This window comes from Neoarius graeffei, chromosome 7 (genome assembly GCF_027579695.1).
Source record: "Neoarius graeffei isolate fNeoGra1 chromosome 7, fNeoGra1.pri, whole genome shotgun sequence".
Taxonomy (NCBI): domain Eukaryota; kingdom Metazoa; phylum Chordata; class Actinopteri; order Siluriformes; family Ariidae; genus Neoarius; species Neoarius graeffei.
Genome location: NC_083575.1, coordinates 69,001,346 through 69,019,025, shown reverse-complemented (window position 1 = coordinate 69,019,025; position 17,680 = coordinate 69,001,346). Strand labels below are relative to the sequence as shown.

General features: G+C 45.4%; 1 protein-coding gene across 2 annotated transcripts in view; it reads left to right on the top strand.

Annotated features, from left to right (window-relative positions):
• Window positions 1-1,494: 1,494 nt before the first annotated feature.
• tspan15 (tetraspanin 15) overlaps window positions 1,495-17,680 on the top strand; it is a 145,409-nt gene continuing 129,223 nt past the window's right edge. Inside the window, exon 1 of one of the 2 annotated variants that reach the window (XM_060926318.1) lies at window positions 1,495-1,713. In XM_060926318.1, coding sequence (XP_060782301.1) covers window positions 1,630-1,713 — 84 coding nt within the window. In that variant the 5' untranslated portion in view covers window positions 1,495-1,629. The remainder of the gene's footprint in view (window positions 1,714-17,680) is intronic. The other variant, XM_060926317.1, reaches the window with a different exon arrangement.

The window sequence follows — 17,680 nt, the reverse complement described above, 5'->3', positions numbered from 1 at the left end:
TGGCATTTGGGAGCGATGCGCTTTTCAATCTCAAAATGCAAGACGATTATTGGACAAATACTGCGAAAATGCCCGCCCACGGACTCCGAGCCTCACATGGGAGGAACATGGCAGTTTCCGCGAGGAGACTGGTGATTGGTGAAAGCGGTCGGATATTTTCTTTGATTGACAGCTCGTTTCAACTATAGACAGGCAGTACAGTGTTGCCAGATTGGGCGGTTTCCCGCCCAATTGGGTGGTTTTAAGTGCATTTTGGCGGGTTTTGAACATATTTTGGGCTGGATAACGTCAGCAGTATCTGGCAACATCAGTTCAGTCCCATGCGGATTCACAAGTGCTGTGGTGTATTGTAAGAGATCGGCTTACATTTCGATTTCATTCATTACATATGGTTTCTACCAGCTTTTTTAGTTTGTATATATTTTCATTGTAAATAAAGTGTAACTATAGTGCTGTCAAGTTTGCTATCTTAGTTCCAGAAATTTCGTTTATTTGAGTGACTGAACTTGAACTTGAGGGGGCTAGTCAGCTAGCAAGAAAGCTGCGCACGGAGGCCAAGCATTGCTGATTTAATTTTGGCGAAGCCATTTGCCAGTCTTCCTTTCGAGGAAAAAATTAAAATTAAAGAGCAGGGTAGACCAACGCCTCAAATTGACTTGATGAAAAAGGTAGGGAATAATACTCGTTCCTTTCAGCTCTCCTGGTACGAGAAAGTGAATTGGCTAACAGCAAGTGACCCACATCAACAACAGTAAATAGGCTACTTTAGTAATATGTCATGGATGGACCAAAAATATAGAATCTATTTAAAATGTTTATGCTGAGTATATTATATTGGAATATATATTTTTCTGGATATGAATTAAACACCGCTACAATTTGGAAAACATTTTTAAACAAAAACACAGCCGAGGTCAATTTTTAAACAACATGCCAGAATTTTAAAATATAAAATGTTAAAATATACCCCCCCAACACCACCATCATGTGTATTGGACAGTAGGCTAATGGGCCAAAAGAACCTGTTATTTCACAGTTTGTGACCCTGCCAACAATCAGCCAGATCAGAGGCAAGAGTATGGGCAAAATTGATGTGTTTTTTCTTTTAAAATCTGGAAATATCGTAACCGACCAGCCTCCCCTGTTTGAAAGACTACCAGCCGCCACTGGTCCAGGGTGTACCCTGCCTTTCGCCCGTAGTCAGCTGGAATAGGCTCCAGCTTGCCTGTGCCCTGTAGAACAGGATAAAGCGGCTACAGATAATGATGAGAAGATGTCCAGTTTTGTGGAGCTTCCTAGGCTGAGATATGACCGGACCGACCCGATGTGCGTGGTAACATGGCGGCCAGAGCGCTTCACTCTGATTGGCCAATCAGCTCTCCAGAATGTTTACGCAGTGATCAGTGATTCAAACTCGCGCTTTACAGCCTGAAAAAAGAATCGTACGCTGATTGGATCAATCATCTATCAATCACCTGCCCTTTAGCCAATAGGCTGTAAGATAACACTGCGCTTCACTGAGGATATTTACATCCAGCGGTACAGGTTACTCTAACGCGCAAAGTTTTGGCAAGGTACCCGGAAGTACCCAGATTAAATTATGTTAAAGAGAAATTAGAGGCATCAAACATGTCCGGTAGTGTTCGATACTGTGCCAAGTGCTCGTACCTCTTTCTGAAGTTTATTTTAGTCATCTATGCTACAATTTTTTGGGTGAGTTTGCTGTTATCTATCATATTCATCGCCGGTTATACCTTATTACCTTCTGACTTTACTAGATACTGGAGTGTATCAGGACAGTCCGGTGAGGATGTAGACTTCAGTATCCAGGAATAGTCCTACAAAACTGTGGAGCAACTCTTTTTTTAAAATTGTTTAACATGTTTAATTTACCTGCAATGGCGTCCTTAGCCACACCCGTGTGTTTGTGTGTGTGTCACAGTCATGTGCGTCATTTCACCTGTGTGTGAACAAAACTCTCATCTTTCCTTCACTACACATTCAGTGACCTTTTTAGAATCGGCAAAGCAAACATACATGGAGCTGATTACAAGCAAGTCTTATTTCCCCTTTGGTAGATATTTCTTAAGGGAAATCAGTTCTGTTAGAATAATTTTAGGGCTTGTGATAGTTTAACAGCTAGAAGCACACTTGATAGTGTATACATCCATCAAACCACGTATTAGAATACACACACATACAGTACCGTTCAAAAGTTTGGGGTCACTTTGAAATGTCCTTATTTTTGAAAGAAAAGCACTGTTCTTTTCAATGAAGATCACTTTAAACTAATCAGAAATACACTCTATACATTGCTAATGTGGTAAATGACTATTCTAGCTGCAAATGTCTGGTTTTTGGTGCAATATCTCCATAGGTGTATAGAGGCCCATTTCCAGCAACTCTCACTCCAGTGTTCTAATGGTACAATGTGTTTGCTCATTGCCTCAGAAGGCTAATGGATGATTAGAAAACCCTTGTACAATCATGTTAGCACAGCTGAAAACAGTTGAGCTCTTTAGAGAAGCTATAAAACTGACCTTCCTTTGAGCAGATTGAGTTTCTGGAGCATCACATTTGTGGGGTCGATTAAATGCTCAAAATGGCCAGAAAAATGTCTTGACTATATTTTCTATTCATTTGACAACTTATGGTGGTAAATAAAAGTGTGGCTTTTCATGGAAAACACAAAATTGTCTGGGTGACCCCGAACTTTTGAATGGTAGTGTATCTCATTATCTGTAGCCGCTTTATCCTGTTCTACAGGGTCGCAGGCAAGCTGGAGCCTATCCCAGCTGACTACGGGCGAAAGGCGGGGTACACCCTGGACAAGTCGCCAGGTCATCACAGGGCTGACACATAGACACAGACAACCATTCACACTCACATTCACACCTACGGTCAATTTAGAGTCACCAGTTAACCTAACCTGCATGTCTTTGGACTGTGGGGGAAACCGGAGCACCCGGAGGAAACCCATGCGGACACGGGGAGAACATGCACACTCCGCACAGAAAGGCCCTCGCCAGCCACAGGACTCAAACCCGGACCTTCTTGCTGTGAGGCGACAGCACTAACCACTACACCACCGTGCTGCTGCTGCCCCCCCCCCAAAAAAAATCATCCTGGATCCATATACATATCCAGGTTTGCATCAAGGGCGGCACGGTCGCCTCACAGCAAGAAGGTTCCGGGTTTGAGCCCAGCAGCCGGTGAGGGCCTTTCTGTGTGGAGTTTGTACGGTATATGTTCTCCCCGTGTCTGTGTGGGTTTCCTCCGGGTGCTCCAGTTTCCCCCACAGTCCAAAGACATGCAGTTAGGTTAATATGGGACGGCCTTGGGCTGAGGTGCTCTTGAGCGAGGCACCTAACTCCCAACTGCTCCCTGGGTGCTGTTGGCATGGCTGCCCACTGCTCTGGGTATGTGTGTGCGCGCTCATTGCTCATGTGTGTGTGTATGTTCACTGCTTCAGATGGGTTAAATGCAGAGAGGAATTTCACAAGCATGTGATGAATAAAGTCTTTCTGTCTTTCTTTCTTAAATGCCCCAGCTTAGTTTAACCTGCTGGTTATTCTATGAGATATACTCAATAAAAATATTTGTAAAACTGTTCACAGGTATGAAATAGCCTTGCCAATAGGAAACCCTTGTCTGCATGGGTTTCCTCCGGGTGCTCCAGTTTCCCCCACAGTCCAAAGACATGCAGTTAGGTTAACGTGGGACGGCCTTGGGCTGAAGTGCCCTTGAGCAAGGTACCTGACCCCTGACTGCTCCCCGGACGCTCTAGTGTGGCTGCCCACTGCTCTGGGTGTGTGTGTGTGTTCACTGCTTCAGATGGGTTAAATGCAGAGGATGAATTTCACTGTGCTTGAAGTGTGCATGTGACAAAGGTTTCTTCAAAACCTAATCAGTTGTTCCTTGACCCACCTTTCCTCCCAATTTTATCAAAAGCTATTCACTACATTTTGAGTAATGTTAAGAAAAGCCAAACAAACAAAGGTGAAAACATCACCACCTCCAAGAAAGTTGGCAGAGGTAAAAGTGTCTGGTACATTATTAGAAATAATCATCAAGAAAAGAAGACATTATTTGTCTTGTATACATTATACTACAGTGAAATTCTTCTTTTCATACATCCCAGCTTGTTAGGGTCCAAGGTTAAGCACCTCGCTCAAGGACCCAACAATGGCAGCTTGGTGATGTTGGGGCTTCAACCCCTAACCTTCTAATCAGTGGCCCAGAGGCTTTAAAGTGCATATCGCGGGTAAATTCAGGAGCAAGATCAATGTAATTCTCCTATTTTATATTAAACTTTGGTCAAATATCTGTCACGTTTTGCATGTTGTGCAATTATTTATTTATTTTTACCTTGCGCAATACTAGAAAAATTCAGTTGATATCAAGCCATTTGAGACTAATTGGTCCGCCTCTGAAAAAACTTGGCATTTGGATTTCCCGGGAAACATTGATTTTTGTGACGTCACGTGCAGGACTTCTCCTTCTGAATCCTACGTCAGCACTGGTTTGTTTATGAGAAAACGAACTGGTGGTTTTCTGCAAATTTCTTCAACGTTATCATTAAAATGGTTAACAGATGCATCATAGGAGGGTGTAGCGACACCAATCTTGATGGGATTAGTACTCATCGTTTCCCACTTTGCGCTCAGGTGACAATTCCATATTTTAATGCAAAATCGCTAGCTGCTAAACTTGGTCTACACAGGCTGTGCACTGAAACCATGCAAGCTCTCGCAGCCTGCTGGTGCTTCCGCAGGTGACGTCACGATTCTGGCTCCAGACTCCCTTGGGATTTTTCCAGATGCGTTTTTTGTTTTTTTCTGCTGTAGACAGATGGCCTTGTGCAAAATTACCCTTCTGGATGAGTGTGTAAAGGGACATACTTATATATATTTAAAAAAAAAAAGAATTTGGTCTAGGATATGCACTTTAACCATTGAGACATCTGGTACCAATAAAGTATGTTGTGCATACTTGAAAGGGGAACTGAAGTCATTTTTAAACTTGCTTTATTTCTTAATTAACGTGTTTATTCAATTATGTTTTCGGTTTTACTAACCTTATATCGTGACTTGTATTGGCAGCTAATTGTAATTAAATATTACACTTATCGGCCTGTTCGGTTTTTAGCCATGTTGAATTTAGTTCGTTTGGTCCACGGCAGGCGTCGCTTATCCACGTGATCTTCACGAGACTTTGAAACGTAAAGTGTCAGCCAGGTGTCAGTGCTGCCATTTTGGAAACTGTTTTCCAAACGAAATATTGCACAAAAATGAGTTTAAATGACGATTACTCCCTACTTTTTTCAAACTTTCTTGATTGCTATCAAAACAAACAAAACTTCCGACTTGATTACGTTAGTGTAGCGGTTCGTGTGGAAGGGTGGAGCACAGAAGATGGCAGGACAGAGATCAGGTTCAGAACTAGGGATTTTATTGCCACACTTTTCAGTCTAACAATCCTTAAACCAAACAGAAGCACACACGACTGGCGTCTGGTTCGGGGATGAGCCCCTCTGCTCTTGCTCTCCCTCCTTAAGTAGGGCGCGGTCACTGGGAAGACACACAAACACAGGTTAATTACTCTCAGGTGTAGTGATTCTGCCACTTACCTTCCCTGACTCCGCCCTCCTGTCACAGACCGGTGCTTGACCACGCCCCCGCTGCCACATACCCCCACTGCCCGACTCAGGCCAGGCGGCCGTCCGGCCTGCAGCCGACCCCCCCCCCCCCCCCCCCCCCCCTTTGACGGGAGAGGAAGTCCGCCACGACCATCTGCGCCCCCGGCCTGTGGACCACCTTGAAATTAAAGGGTTGGAGTGCCAGATATCAACAGGTGATCCATACGTTGGCATCCTTCATGCGGTGGAGCCACTGGAGGGGCACGTGGTCCGAACAGAGGGTGAAAGGGCGCCCCAGCAGGTAGTAACGGAGGGTGAGGATCGCCAAACACTCTTTCTCTATGGTGCTATAGCGCCCCTCACGCACCGACAGCTTCCTGCTGATGTATAAGACTGGGCGGTCCTCCCCCTCCACCTCCTGGGACAAAACAGCCCCCAGCCCTCTGTCCGACGCATCGGTCTGCAACATAAAGGGGAGAGAGAAGTCAGGGGAGTGTAAAAGTGGCCCCCCACACAGTGCAGCCTTTACCTCAGAGAAAGCCCGCTGGCATTGCTCTGTCCACTGGACCGGATCTGGTGCCCCCTTTTTAGTCAGATCAGTCAGCGGGCTGGTGACGTCCGAATAATTAGGTATAAACCTACGGTAATAGCCAGCCAGCCCCAGGAACTGTCTCACCCCCTTTTTGGTCTTGGGCCGCAGGCCGCAATTGCTGCCGTCTTATTAATTTGGGGACGCACCTGCCCATTGCCCAAGTGGAAGCCCAGATACCGTACTTCCACCCACCCAATCGCACACTTCTTTGGGTTGGCTGTGAGCCCCGCTCGCCTCAGCGACCTAAGGACGGCCCTCAGATGTTCGAGGTGCCTCGGCCAGTCATTACTATAGACGATGATGTCATCTAGGTAAGTGGCTGCATAAGTAGCGTGGGGGCGGAGGACCCTGTCCATCAGCCGCTGAAACATAGCGGGTGCCCCAAACGGCCCAAACGGAAGTGTGACAAATTGGTGTAAGCCGAACAGTGTGGAAAAGGTTCCCCCCCCCCCCCCCCCCCCCCCCCCCCCCGGGATAGAGGAGTCAACGGGATCTGCCAGTATCCCTTTGTCAAATCCAGTGTCAAATAAAAGTGAGCCGTGCCTAGTCGATTGAGCAACTCATCAATCCGAGGCATTGGGTATGCGTCAAATTTAGACACCGCGTTGACTTTTCTATAGTCTACACAGAACCGGGCCGACCCATCGGCCTTGGGTACCAAGACCACCGGGCTGCTCCAGTTGCTGTGGGACTCCTCGACGATGCCCATTTCGGGCATGGCCTCGAGTTCTTCCCGAACCACCTTTTTTTTTTTTTTTTTTTTTTTTGGGTGTTCGGGTAGCCTGTAAGGGCGTCTACACACTACCACCCCTGGGGGCGTCTCTATGTGGTGCTCTATGAGGTTAGTGCGACCGGGCAGGGGCGAGAACACATCCGAAAACTTGGTCTGCAACTGGGCGACCTCCGCAAGTTGGGTCGGGGAGAGGTTGTCTCCACAGGGGACCGGAGGGATACCTGACGCCAATGCCCCTTTTTGAACCTCCGGCCCCAGCTCCACCTTCTCCGGAACCACTGACACCAATGCCACGGGGACCCCCTCATTCCAGAGTTTAAGCAGATTGAGGTGGTAAATCTGTAGCGCCCCACCCCTGTCCGTTCGCCTCACCTCGTAGTCGACGTCCCCGACTTGCCGTGTGACCTCAAAGGGTCCTTGCCACTTGGCGACCAATTTGGAGCTCGATGTGGGTAACAGTACGAGTACTTTATCTCCCGGTGCGAACTCTCTAAGGCGCATACCCTTGTTGTACAGGCGGGCTTGCCGTTCTTGGGCCTGTCGCAAATTCTTCTGGGTTAGGTGGGTGAGTGTGTGGAGTTTTGTGCGCAGGTCCATAACGTATTGAATTTCACTTCTGCTTTGTGAAGGTCCCTCCTCCCAATTTTCCCGCAGCACATCTAGAATGCCGCGGGGCTTACGCCCATATGATAATTCGAACGGGGAGAACCCCGTGGAGGCTTGGGGGACCTCTCGCACTGAAAACAGCAAGGGCTCGAGCCACTTATTCCAATTACGTGCGTCCTCACTTACGAATTTTTTAATTATATTCTTGAGGGTGCGATTGAACTGTTCCACTAAACCGTCCGTTTGTGGGTGATACATGCTGGTGCGGATCGGCTTAATCCCCTATAACCCATACAGTTTGCACAGTGTCCATGACATAAACGTGGTGCCTTGATCAGTCAGAATCTTTTTCGGGATTCCAACTCGGGAGATAACGCAGAAGAGCGCCTCCGCAATACTGCGTGCTGAGCTATTGCGCAGAGGCACTGCTTCCGGGTATCGCGTTGTATAGTCCACCAGAACTAATATAAAGCGGTACCCTCGTGTCGGCCAATCTAATGGCCCGACGAGATCCATCCCAACTCTTTCAAATGGGGTCTTGATTAATGGTAAAGGGCGCAAAGGCGCTTTTGGAATGGCCGCTGGATTTACTAACTGGCATTCGTGGCACGCCGTACACCACCTACGAACGTCGCCGCGAATCCCCGGCCAATAGAATTGGGCCATTTTTCGGGCCAGTGTCTTATCCTGCCCTAGGTGTCCAGCCATGGGATTAAAGTGAGCCGCCTGGAACACCAATTCCTGGCGGCTCTTTGGAATTAAAAGCTGCGTGACTTGCTCTTTCGTCTGAGTGTCCTGCGTCATTCGGTATAATCTATCCTTCATAATAGAAAAATAGGGGAAGGACGGGGTGGCGTTCAGCGGGAGCGTTTGACCATCGATTACTCTCACTTGGTCAAGCGCATGCCGCAGAGTCTTGTCTTGCGACTCTTCTAACGGGAAATCTGCGAGCGATTCCCCGAGAGAGAGAGGAGGAGCCGGTGGCTCCTCACTCTGACATGGAGATGACGTAGACGGCTCTGTGACAGCTGCTCCCGCCAAGGTGACACCGGGACCTCCCCCTGCTGATGTATGGCAGGACCCACTCTCCATTAAACGGCTCATCAACTCCCTGAATCCCGGCCAATCAGTCCCCAAAATTATCGAGTGGGTGAGGCGAGGATTAACCGCCGCCTTTACTATGCATTTTTCCCCTCGGAAAAAAAAATGTGGACCGACACCAAAGGGTAGCTGTGAACATCCCCGTGCACACACAACACCTTCACCCCCTGTGCTCCCCCCAATGCCTCGTTTTGCACCAGGCTTTGGTGAATTGAGGTTTGATTACAACCGGAATCCACCAACGCCTGATATGTATCCTCTTGAATACTCACCGGTATGTGATGCGCTCCGGCCCGATTGAGGGCGGCCTCTGGCGCGTCGGGGATCCGAACCACTGTGCCCACCTCCATTGCTGTGCACTGCTGTTGAAGGTGGCCCGTCTCCCCACAGCGCCAGCAAACCGGCCCAGGCTTCCTCTCTGCACCGGTGTTCTGGGGCTCACTCACCTGAGGGGTGGGGACAGACACAGAAGGGAGAAACGGGAGGGCACCGCGGGTGCGGCGGGCCGGCTGGGGTGGCGCCGGCCCCCGCCTCCACGGTGGGGGAATGGGGCGAGGACGGGACACAGGAGGAGGAGGGGGGGGGGGGGAGAGAGAGAGAGAAGAGGCTGTCTGCTGTCCTGCCGCCGGAACAGCCGCCAAATAGTCCTCCGCCAGCTCGATGGCCTGATCCAGCGACGCCGGGCGGTGGCACTGGACCCCCTCCGCAGTTCCTGTTGGCAAGTGCGCAACGAACTGCTCCAGTACCACCTGGTCGACGATCCCCTTGGCGTCGCGGTTGTTGGCCCTCCGCCACCGCCAGCAGGTGTCCCGGAGTTGCTGGCCAAACGCGAACGGCCGGCTGACTTCCTCCAAGCGCCGAAGTGCTGGCGCTGCTGTTCAGGAGTGCGCCCCACACGCTGGAGGATGGCCCGGCGAAGGTCCGCGTAGGCCGGTCGGCAGGGAGCTGTAGCGTGGCCAGCTGCGCCTCTCCTGTTAGCAGGGGGAGGAGGCGCACCGCACGCTGATCCATCGGCCACCCCGAGGTCTCTGCGACTTGCTCAAAGAGCGTGATGAAAGCCTCGGGGTCATCCTGCGGACCCATCTTGGTCAGGGTGGGGGGGGACGGGCCCGCGGTGGAAGCGTCGGTAGTCCCCGCCGACGCAAGGAGGTGCCGGAACACCTGTCGATCCTCTTGCTGGGCCAACACCAGGGCCTCGAAGCACTGCTCCTGCTCCTTATGGAGCGTGACTAGCGCCTGGTGCTGGCTTTGCTGGGCCGTGGCGAGGGCGTGGACCAGGTCGGCGAACAGGGAAGACTCCATGGGGTGGTTCGGCGTCTGTGCTCCAGGTCCCAGGTTTCAGCACCACTGTAGCGATTCGTGTGGAAGGGTGGAGCACAGAAGACGGCAGGGCAGGGATCAGGTTCGGAACTAGGGATTTTATTGCCATACTTTTCAGTCTAGCAATCCTTAAACCAAACAGAAACACACGACTGGCGTCTGGTTCGGGGATGAGCCCCTCTGCTCTCACTCTCCCTCCTTAAGTAGGGCGCGGTCACTGGGAAGACACACAAACACAGGTTAATTGCTCTCAGGTGTAGTGATTCTGCCACTTACCTTCCCTGACTCCGCCCTCCTGTCACAGACCGGCGCTTGACCACGCCCCCGCTGCCACAGTCAGCATTTGAAAGAGGGCACACGTGTCTTTTGACAACATTGACAGATGTTGCCCTGTGTCTGAAATTGCTCCCTACTCACTATATAGGACACTATATAGTGAGGACGACATTTTGTAGTGCTGTCCGAAACCTTAGTGAGGATTATTTACACCCGATATAGTGCACTCAAAGTATCCCACAATGCATCACGATAAGTAGTGTACAACCGATGGTCACTAACCAAAGCAATATATCCCATCATGCATTGTGGTCGCGCTGAAAGAAATCAAAAGTCTCAAATTTGATTTAATAAAAGGCAGCGGCAAAGAAGAAAGTATTCAGCCTTGATTTAAATAGACCTGACTGAAAGATGCAGCAGACACAAAGTACTTTGTATTGATTTTAATGTGGGAAATACGCCCATTATAATATGGATTTATCACAAAAATACATGCATGTATTTATGATTTTGAAAACCCACGAGCTGGCACGGTTTAATTGTGCGACAGTAATGACGTAAATACCAGTGCGATGGACTAGTGTACGAAAGCGGGGGTTTTTTCCGTTTTTAAAATTTTTTTTTTATTTTACCAATGAGCTCACTATATAGTCCTCTATATAGTAATTCCCTATATAGGGAGTAGTGAAGAAGTGAGCAGTTTTGGACACGGTTGGTCACTTTGATTTCCGCTGTATGTTGTACTTCCATCCTATGATGTCTCGCACAGGTCTCAACGAATCTCGTTTACGGCTGCTGCTTTGACATCTGGACTGATTTATTACATAACATATTTCAAACACTCATAACTTGCTATAGCAGCGACAAAATAGCTTGCAGAAATGCATTCCTATATTTAATAAAATGAGAGAAGTAGAATTTTGATAAATTTGCCTTCAGTTCTCCTTTAAGTTTGTATCTTTTACCTGGAAACGTGTGTGTGTGTGTGTGTGTGTGAGAGAGAGAGTGAGTTAGTTACATAGACACGAATGTTTTACTGGGAAATATGCCACTTGTATTTTTCATGCAAACCATATCTGGGACATCAAGAAACACAACCGTGATATTTCTCAAGAGGTCACTTGTGAGGAAATTAATGAATATTTTGGTAAATTTGAGTATTTTTTTGTATGTCTATATAAATAATAAAAACATCACACATTGGTGTGAAGATCTGAAGTTTATCTACTTGTGTAGAAAAACTTGCTTTTTTTTCATAGAAATACATTGTAGATCTGAGTGACATTTAAATAATATTGTCTGGCATTGGACAGTCTACAGTGTTTCCCACAGACCAGGTAGCAATTTGTGGTGCTCCACTGTGCCGATGAGGGAATCATGCGCGGTGGTGTTGTGGCGGTTGGTGGAGTCGGTCATTGGGGTGTATGCAAAGTGTTTACAGCGGGTGGTGTTCAAACACGCACTATTTTTCTTCAGAGTCACCTGCTGGGACTATTTTAAAGCTACAAGAAGCATTTGAGATTATTCAGTTCAATCTAAATTCTTTTAAGTTCTTTAAGAGAAGACAGCTAAAACAATTTTTACCAGAACCCTGCCTGGTTTCATTCCTCGACCCAACTTTACATTACAGGGCAGGCCATTAGTTTGCTGGTCTTGATGTTGGTGGAAAACCTGTCTTTTAAATTTATGAAAATTACTCACCAAAATTGAAGTTTTTTACCTTAGTTTTTTGCCTTTTTGGTGGCAATCTTTCAATCATTCTTTAGTTGACATTCAAGGAATAAATTGCAAAAAACAAGCTGGAGGTTTTTATTTTAAATATTGAACTCAACACTTATCTCAACCAATACTAAAATGAAATAAATAGTATAATGTAACAAAATAATAATAAAATAAAATATCATAATTAGATGTAAGAAACCACTTAAGGTAACACCAAGGCGACTAACAATAATGAAAAAGCATTACCCTAATTGGTGCAAAGCCTGCATGCCCTATCAGAGCATTTAATTCTGCATGGCTTCCTGAAAAAAAAACTCAAGTGCCCTATCGTAAGGGAAGCCATTGGGTTCGGGACCATTTACGGAGATTCGTAAGCAGGCTGCCAGGTGTTCCCCTTGGAGCCTATTCCTGAGGTCTGTTTTAATCTATGGATAAAAAAGTACATTTTCTTCATCAAAGCACTAAAAATTTCCATTACATCAAAAAAATATACAAAGGAATACTGAATTTCTATGTGCTTACCCTATTCATAGCTGAGAAATCCCACTTGCAATTCAGAAAAACTTTTCAATACTCATCTGGGTTAAAGCAGCAAACATTGAGAGTCAATGAAATTATAATAATCAAATAAATACGAAGTTATTATTAGCCTATGGGTATCCTACAGTAGCCTATCTCAACTACCGCATTGTTTCTTAAAATATTCAGATTTTATGCTTCAGATAGCATCAACTAGGCATCCCCGCAAGTATAACATTTTATTTAGGCTAGTGGGAAATCCTTATTTATTGTGAATGTCAAGCCATTATTAATAACTTGCATGAATGCTGAAGCGGGATAAACGGGATAATGCAATAAGGCCAGTTCCTCGCGTCAAGCTGCTACTGTATGCATCAAAATTGGTTTATAGCCTGACTCAGGGATGTCCGTTTTTCCTGTAAGCCAAGAAGGCTATGATAAAGCTCATCACGAGCACGACGTAGGCTACCTTTTTAAAATAAGGGGTCGGAAGGCGAATCGGGAAGGCTGCGTTATTTTTAATTAGCTTAACAGGCCTACTTGCAGTCCGGTGCCATGGTCTGAATTTACCAGGTAAATTTAAACTGTAGCAGCCACGGTCTAACCTTACCACAGTATAAATTTACCAACTTGGTATAATTGGGCCTAGTCTGAATTTACCAGCCTGAGATTTATGTTCATGTTCATACTTGAATTATTTACACTTGATGAATATTGGTTTAAGTAAGACTCCTCATGATTATAATAATTTAGTTATTCTCTCAAATTTACCAACTTGGTATAATTAGACTGCTGCCATTGGGCCTAGTCAGAATTTACCAGCCCAATATGATATGGGATTTACGTTCATACTTGATCCACAAATAAATTTTCACTTTATCTTGATGAATATTGATTTGAGTGAGACTCATCATGATTATAATATAGTTATTCTGTCAAATTTACCAACCTGGTATAATTAGACTCCTGTCATTGGACCTAGTCAGAATTGGATCATCTTTCTTTTGAAAATGGCAACTCGCTGGTCTCGTGCCTCTTTGGACTGCGTGTTTTGCTGATCTTCATTTTGTGACTGGGAAATGATTGTTTCCTCATCCATATTCAGCAGCTTGTCTACTGATAATCAAATCTCACAACTGTAATCACAATTCGCGTTCTGTTAGTCCACAAATGTGTTGAAATGCTCGGTACAAAATCGCAGCAAGAAATGGTAAATTTAGACTTCCCGGAAGTTGACCGGGGGGAAAAAAAAAATCGGTCTGCGCATGCGCATGGTAAATTTATACCAGCGCACGATCAGACCGTGACACCTGTCATATGCATAACGACAAGCCTGTGTACACGCCTCTCCGTGTCTCTCTGTCTCTGTGTGTGGGTGCGCGCGCGTGAACGAGAAGAAAGGGCACTATGAACGGACCGATATGCAACGGAATTTTTTTTTTTTTTTTCAAAATCTCGAGTCTGATTGTGTGGCGCTAGGAATCCATTGTGTGGCGCTGCGCCACACAATGGTCTATGTATGGGAAACCCTGGTCTATCAGATGTATTCCATTCAGCTAGCATGATATTGAACTCGTCTTCAACTCATTCAGTATCATGCGATTAGACCACGAAAAAAGCCATTATTATTATTATTATTATTATTATTATTATTATTATTATTGGGCGGCACGGTGGTGTAGTGGTTAGCGCTGTCGCCTCACAGCAAGAAGGTCCGGGTTCGAGCCCCGGGGCTGGCGAGGGTCTTTCTGTGTGGAGTTTGCATGTTCTCCCCGTGTCCGCGTGGGTTTCCTCCGGGTACTCCGGTTTCCCCCACAGTCCAAAGACATGCAGGTTAGGTTAACTGGTGACTCTAAATTGACCGTAGGTGTGAATGTGAGTGTGAATGGTTGTCTGTGTCTATGTGTCGGCCCTGTGATGACCTGGCGACTTGTCCAGGGTGTACCCCGCCTTTCGCCCGTAGTCAGCTGGGATAGGCTCCAGCTTGCCTGCGACCCTGTAGAACAGGATAAAGCGGCTAGAGATAATGAGATTATTATTATTATTATTATTATTATTATACATACACATTCCTTTCAGGTGTTCAACGCATCTTTCTCTTTCAAAATTCTCTCAAAATTTTGGGTAGAGTGACGTAATACATGTAGGATAAGCGATATGCTAACAATATTGCATGCTATCAAACCAAATGAATGAAACCCACTAGAAGGTAATACAATATATATGTTATTTACCAGCTGGGAGGTCCGTATGGTGAAATACTGTGACCGAGGTTTTGAAAGTACTGAGCAAGGCCCTTTTGGGCTGAAGTCAGTATTCAAGGCCGAGGTCACGGTATTTCACCATACGGACCGACCTTAAGCTGGTAAATAATATATATATTTTACCAAATTCTAACAGAAAACGAGAGCGCCCGCAAGGGAAAACTGAGCTGAGCCGCCATTTTGAATCCTCATTCACGGCTGTAATGCAAATGGCTTCCTCCTCGGTATACAAGTGCACTTCCATGGCAGGAAAAAATATTTTGCCGCCTTTCTAGTTCCCCATTTATACAAAATTGAGTCATTCAGGATTCAGCCATGTTTTTGCGTTAGCAACAGTTACAGGTTTTTAGCTTTCTCCTGAAATGTGTATTTCTTCTTCCTCAGGGTAGTAAAACTCGCTTTCGCTGTGAACACTGTCGTTATCGCTATCCATGCTGTAAAATTAATGCTATTCTCCTGAGAAATGTGAAAATAAATGTTGACAAAAATTGCTACCATGTTTGTTGTTGTGAACGAGCGAGTCGCCAGAGGTCCGTAACCAGGGTCCATAACTGGGGTCCGTACCGTAGGATACGGACCCACTCGCCAGCCAATCAGAGCGCGGGATTTGATGGAAACCGGACCGCGAAAAAAAGTTTTTATTCCATCGAAAAAGTGTCCTGTATGGATAATAATCGCAGATATTTCACTCTGATGATGTCACTCCCAGTGTTTTGCTGCTGACTTGATGTGTGTTGTCAAAATAGCAAACAGGTTCAAAATTAAAATTCTTTCGATTAACTTGCGTATTTTTTGCGGATGTGTCCATATAATATAAAGAATGTCACACGGTCATGTGAAGATATGCAGTTTATCTTCTCGTGTTGAAAAATACTTGTTCGCTTCGCTCATTCGTGAATGTATTCACCATTCGACGATAAACTTTATCCTCACACAACCGTGTAATATCTATTCATCGACGTAGTATACCTTTTTATGGTAAATGATTTGACCTTACATTGTAAAGAATTGCGGTAAATTTTACAGTAATTTCCTGGCAGTTTGGGTTGCTAGTAAAGTACTGAAAATATACATTAAACAACTGGGGAAAACATTTACAGTAAAGTGCTGTAATATCTTGATATTGAATAAAATAACCTATAACCCAGTACACTTGCTCATTTGTCTGATGCAGGATACAGCTGAGCTCAGGGTGAAGGGTCCAACCCAACCACGACGTGACAGCTTGGCGATACTGGGGTGTGAGCTACACCGCAACTAGCTTGCATTGATTGAACTACTCCTACCACTGAATTAACTCCATGAAAAGATTGTACAAGCTAGTTGAACTGCTTATGGTGGTTCAAGTTTTGAATCACAGATAAGAAGGTTGCGTGCTCAAATCCCAGCACCACCAACCTGCCTTGATTTAGGTTATTGAGCAAAATCCTTCAGTTCAGTTGTATCCTGTATCAACCAAATGAGCAGATGTATTGGGTTATGTGTTTTATAGTATGCAAGATCTTGCAGTTCTTTACTGTACTTTATTGGCAACCCAGTAAGTTACTGTAAAATCAACTTTTTTTTTTTTTTTAAACATGGTATAAAGACCACTAATGCAGTGCTAAAGCGTTACTCTAAACTCTAACACTACGTTCAGACTGCAACCTGAAACGACCCATATCCGATTTGTTGTGAAATCCGATTTTTTTTTTTTTTGTTAGGCCGTTCACATTACCAATTATATGAGACTTGTATGCGATCTCCAATATGAACGGAAAACGACCCAAAAGTGTCCCGCATGCGCAAATTGACACGTAATAAGCACATCTACGTAATACGTAAACAAAAAAAAGCGCACTCTTCAAGTTTAATGATTTCTTTTTTTTGTTTGTTTGTTTAATTATCTGGTTAAAGTGTGAGGTCTCGTGTGTGTTTTTGTTTCTGAACTGAAATGAAAACATGTAGCCTGGTAACGAGGGTTGGCTCCGAAATGTCTCTCTAATTTCTATATAAGTGCACTACATGTTACTAGGAAGTAATGGATTTTTAAACTCTATATAGTGCACTCGAGCTTCAGTAGGCGGTCATTTGGGATACGGCCGCTGTATTACCAAACTCTTAATTCAGGCTTAATAATTTGCACATATTTATTTCGTCATATTAATAAACTTTTTTTTTCTTCATTTTTATAAATATTTATTTAGATTGTTTATAGCCAGCTGAATTCTGCAACTTCTCTCAGTGCTGGCTCAAGGTGCATAAACACCAGTGCAGTTTGCGATGGAGATGAGGCAAGACCTGGCGATGTGGTTTTTGTGGCGGCGGCAGAACTCACACAATAATCTGATTAATGTGGGCAGCAGACTAATGAGACCGAAGGTGTCAAATTACTGGAAATTTCCAGAACAATCTTATCTTGTAATACAGGATGGTTTAAGTTATAAATCAGTTATAGAAACTGTTTTATTTAATCAGGCTAACAGATCAACATCCAGGTCCCTACCAAATCCACCATTAGCTTGATCAATTCTATAAAAGTCTATTTAAATTCTGAAAACTGTACAAATGTTGTTTTCCACCAAAGAGGCGGGATTAGCCAACGCAGAATAGTGACGTTTATCTCTTGTTGATGACGTGTAGGTCGCATGAATGCGACCTGTCCGGTCAGACTGCAGTCGGATGTGAAAATATCGGATATGCATCGGAATTAGGACCACATATCCAAGCGGCCTGGGTCGCATGTGAAAAAATCGGATCTGTGTCGTTCAGATTGTCAATAACAAATCGGATACAGGTCGCATATGGGCAAAAAAAATCGGATATGGGTCGTTTCAGGGTGCAGTCTGAACGTAGTCTAAGATGTGCCCCTTGGAACCCTCCCAGGTAAGAGTGTTAATTTTGACAATTTTAAATTTCATTTTTGGTCT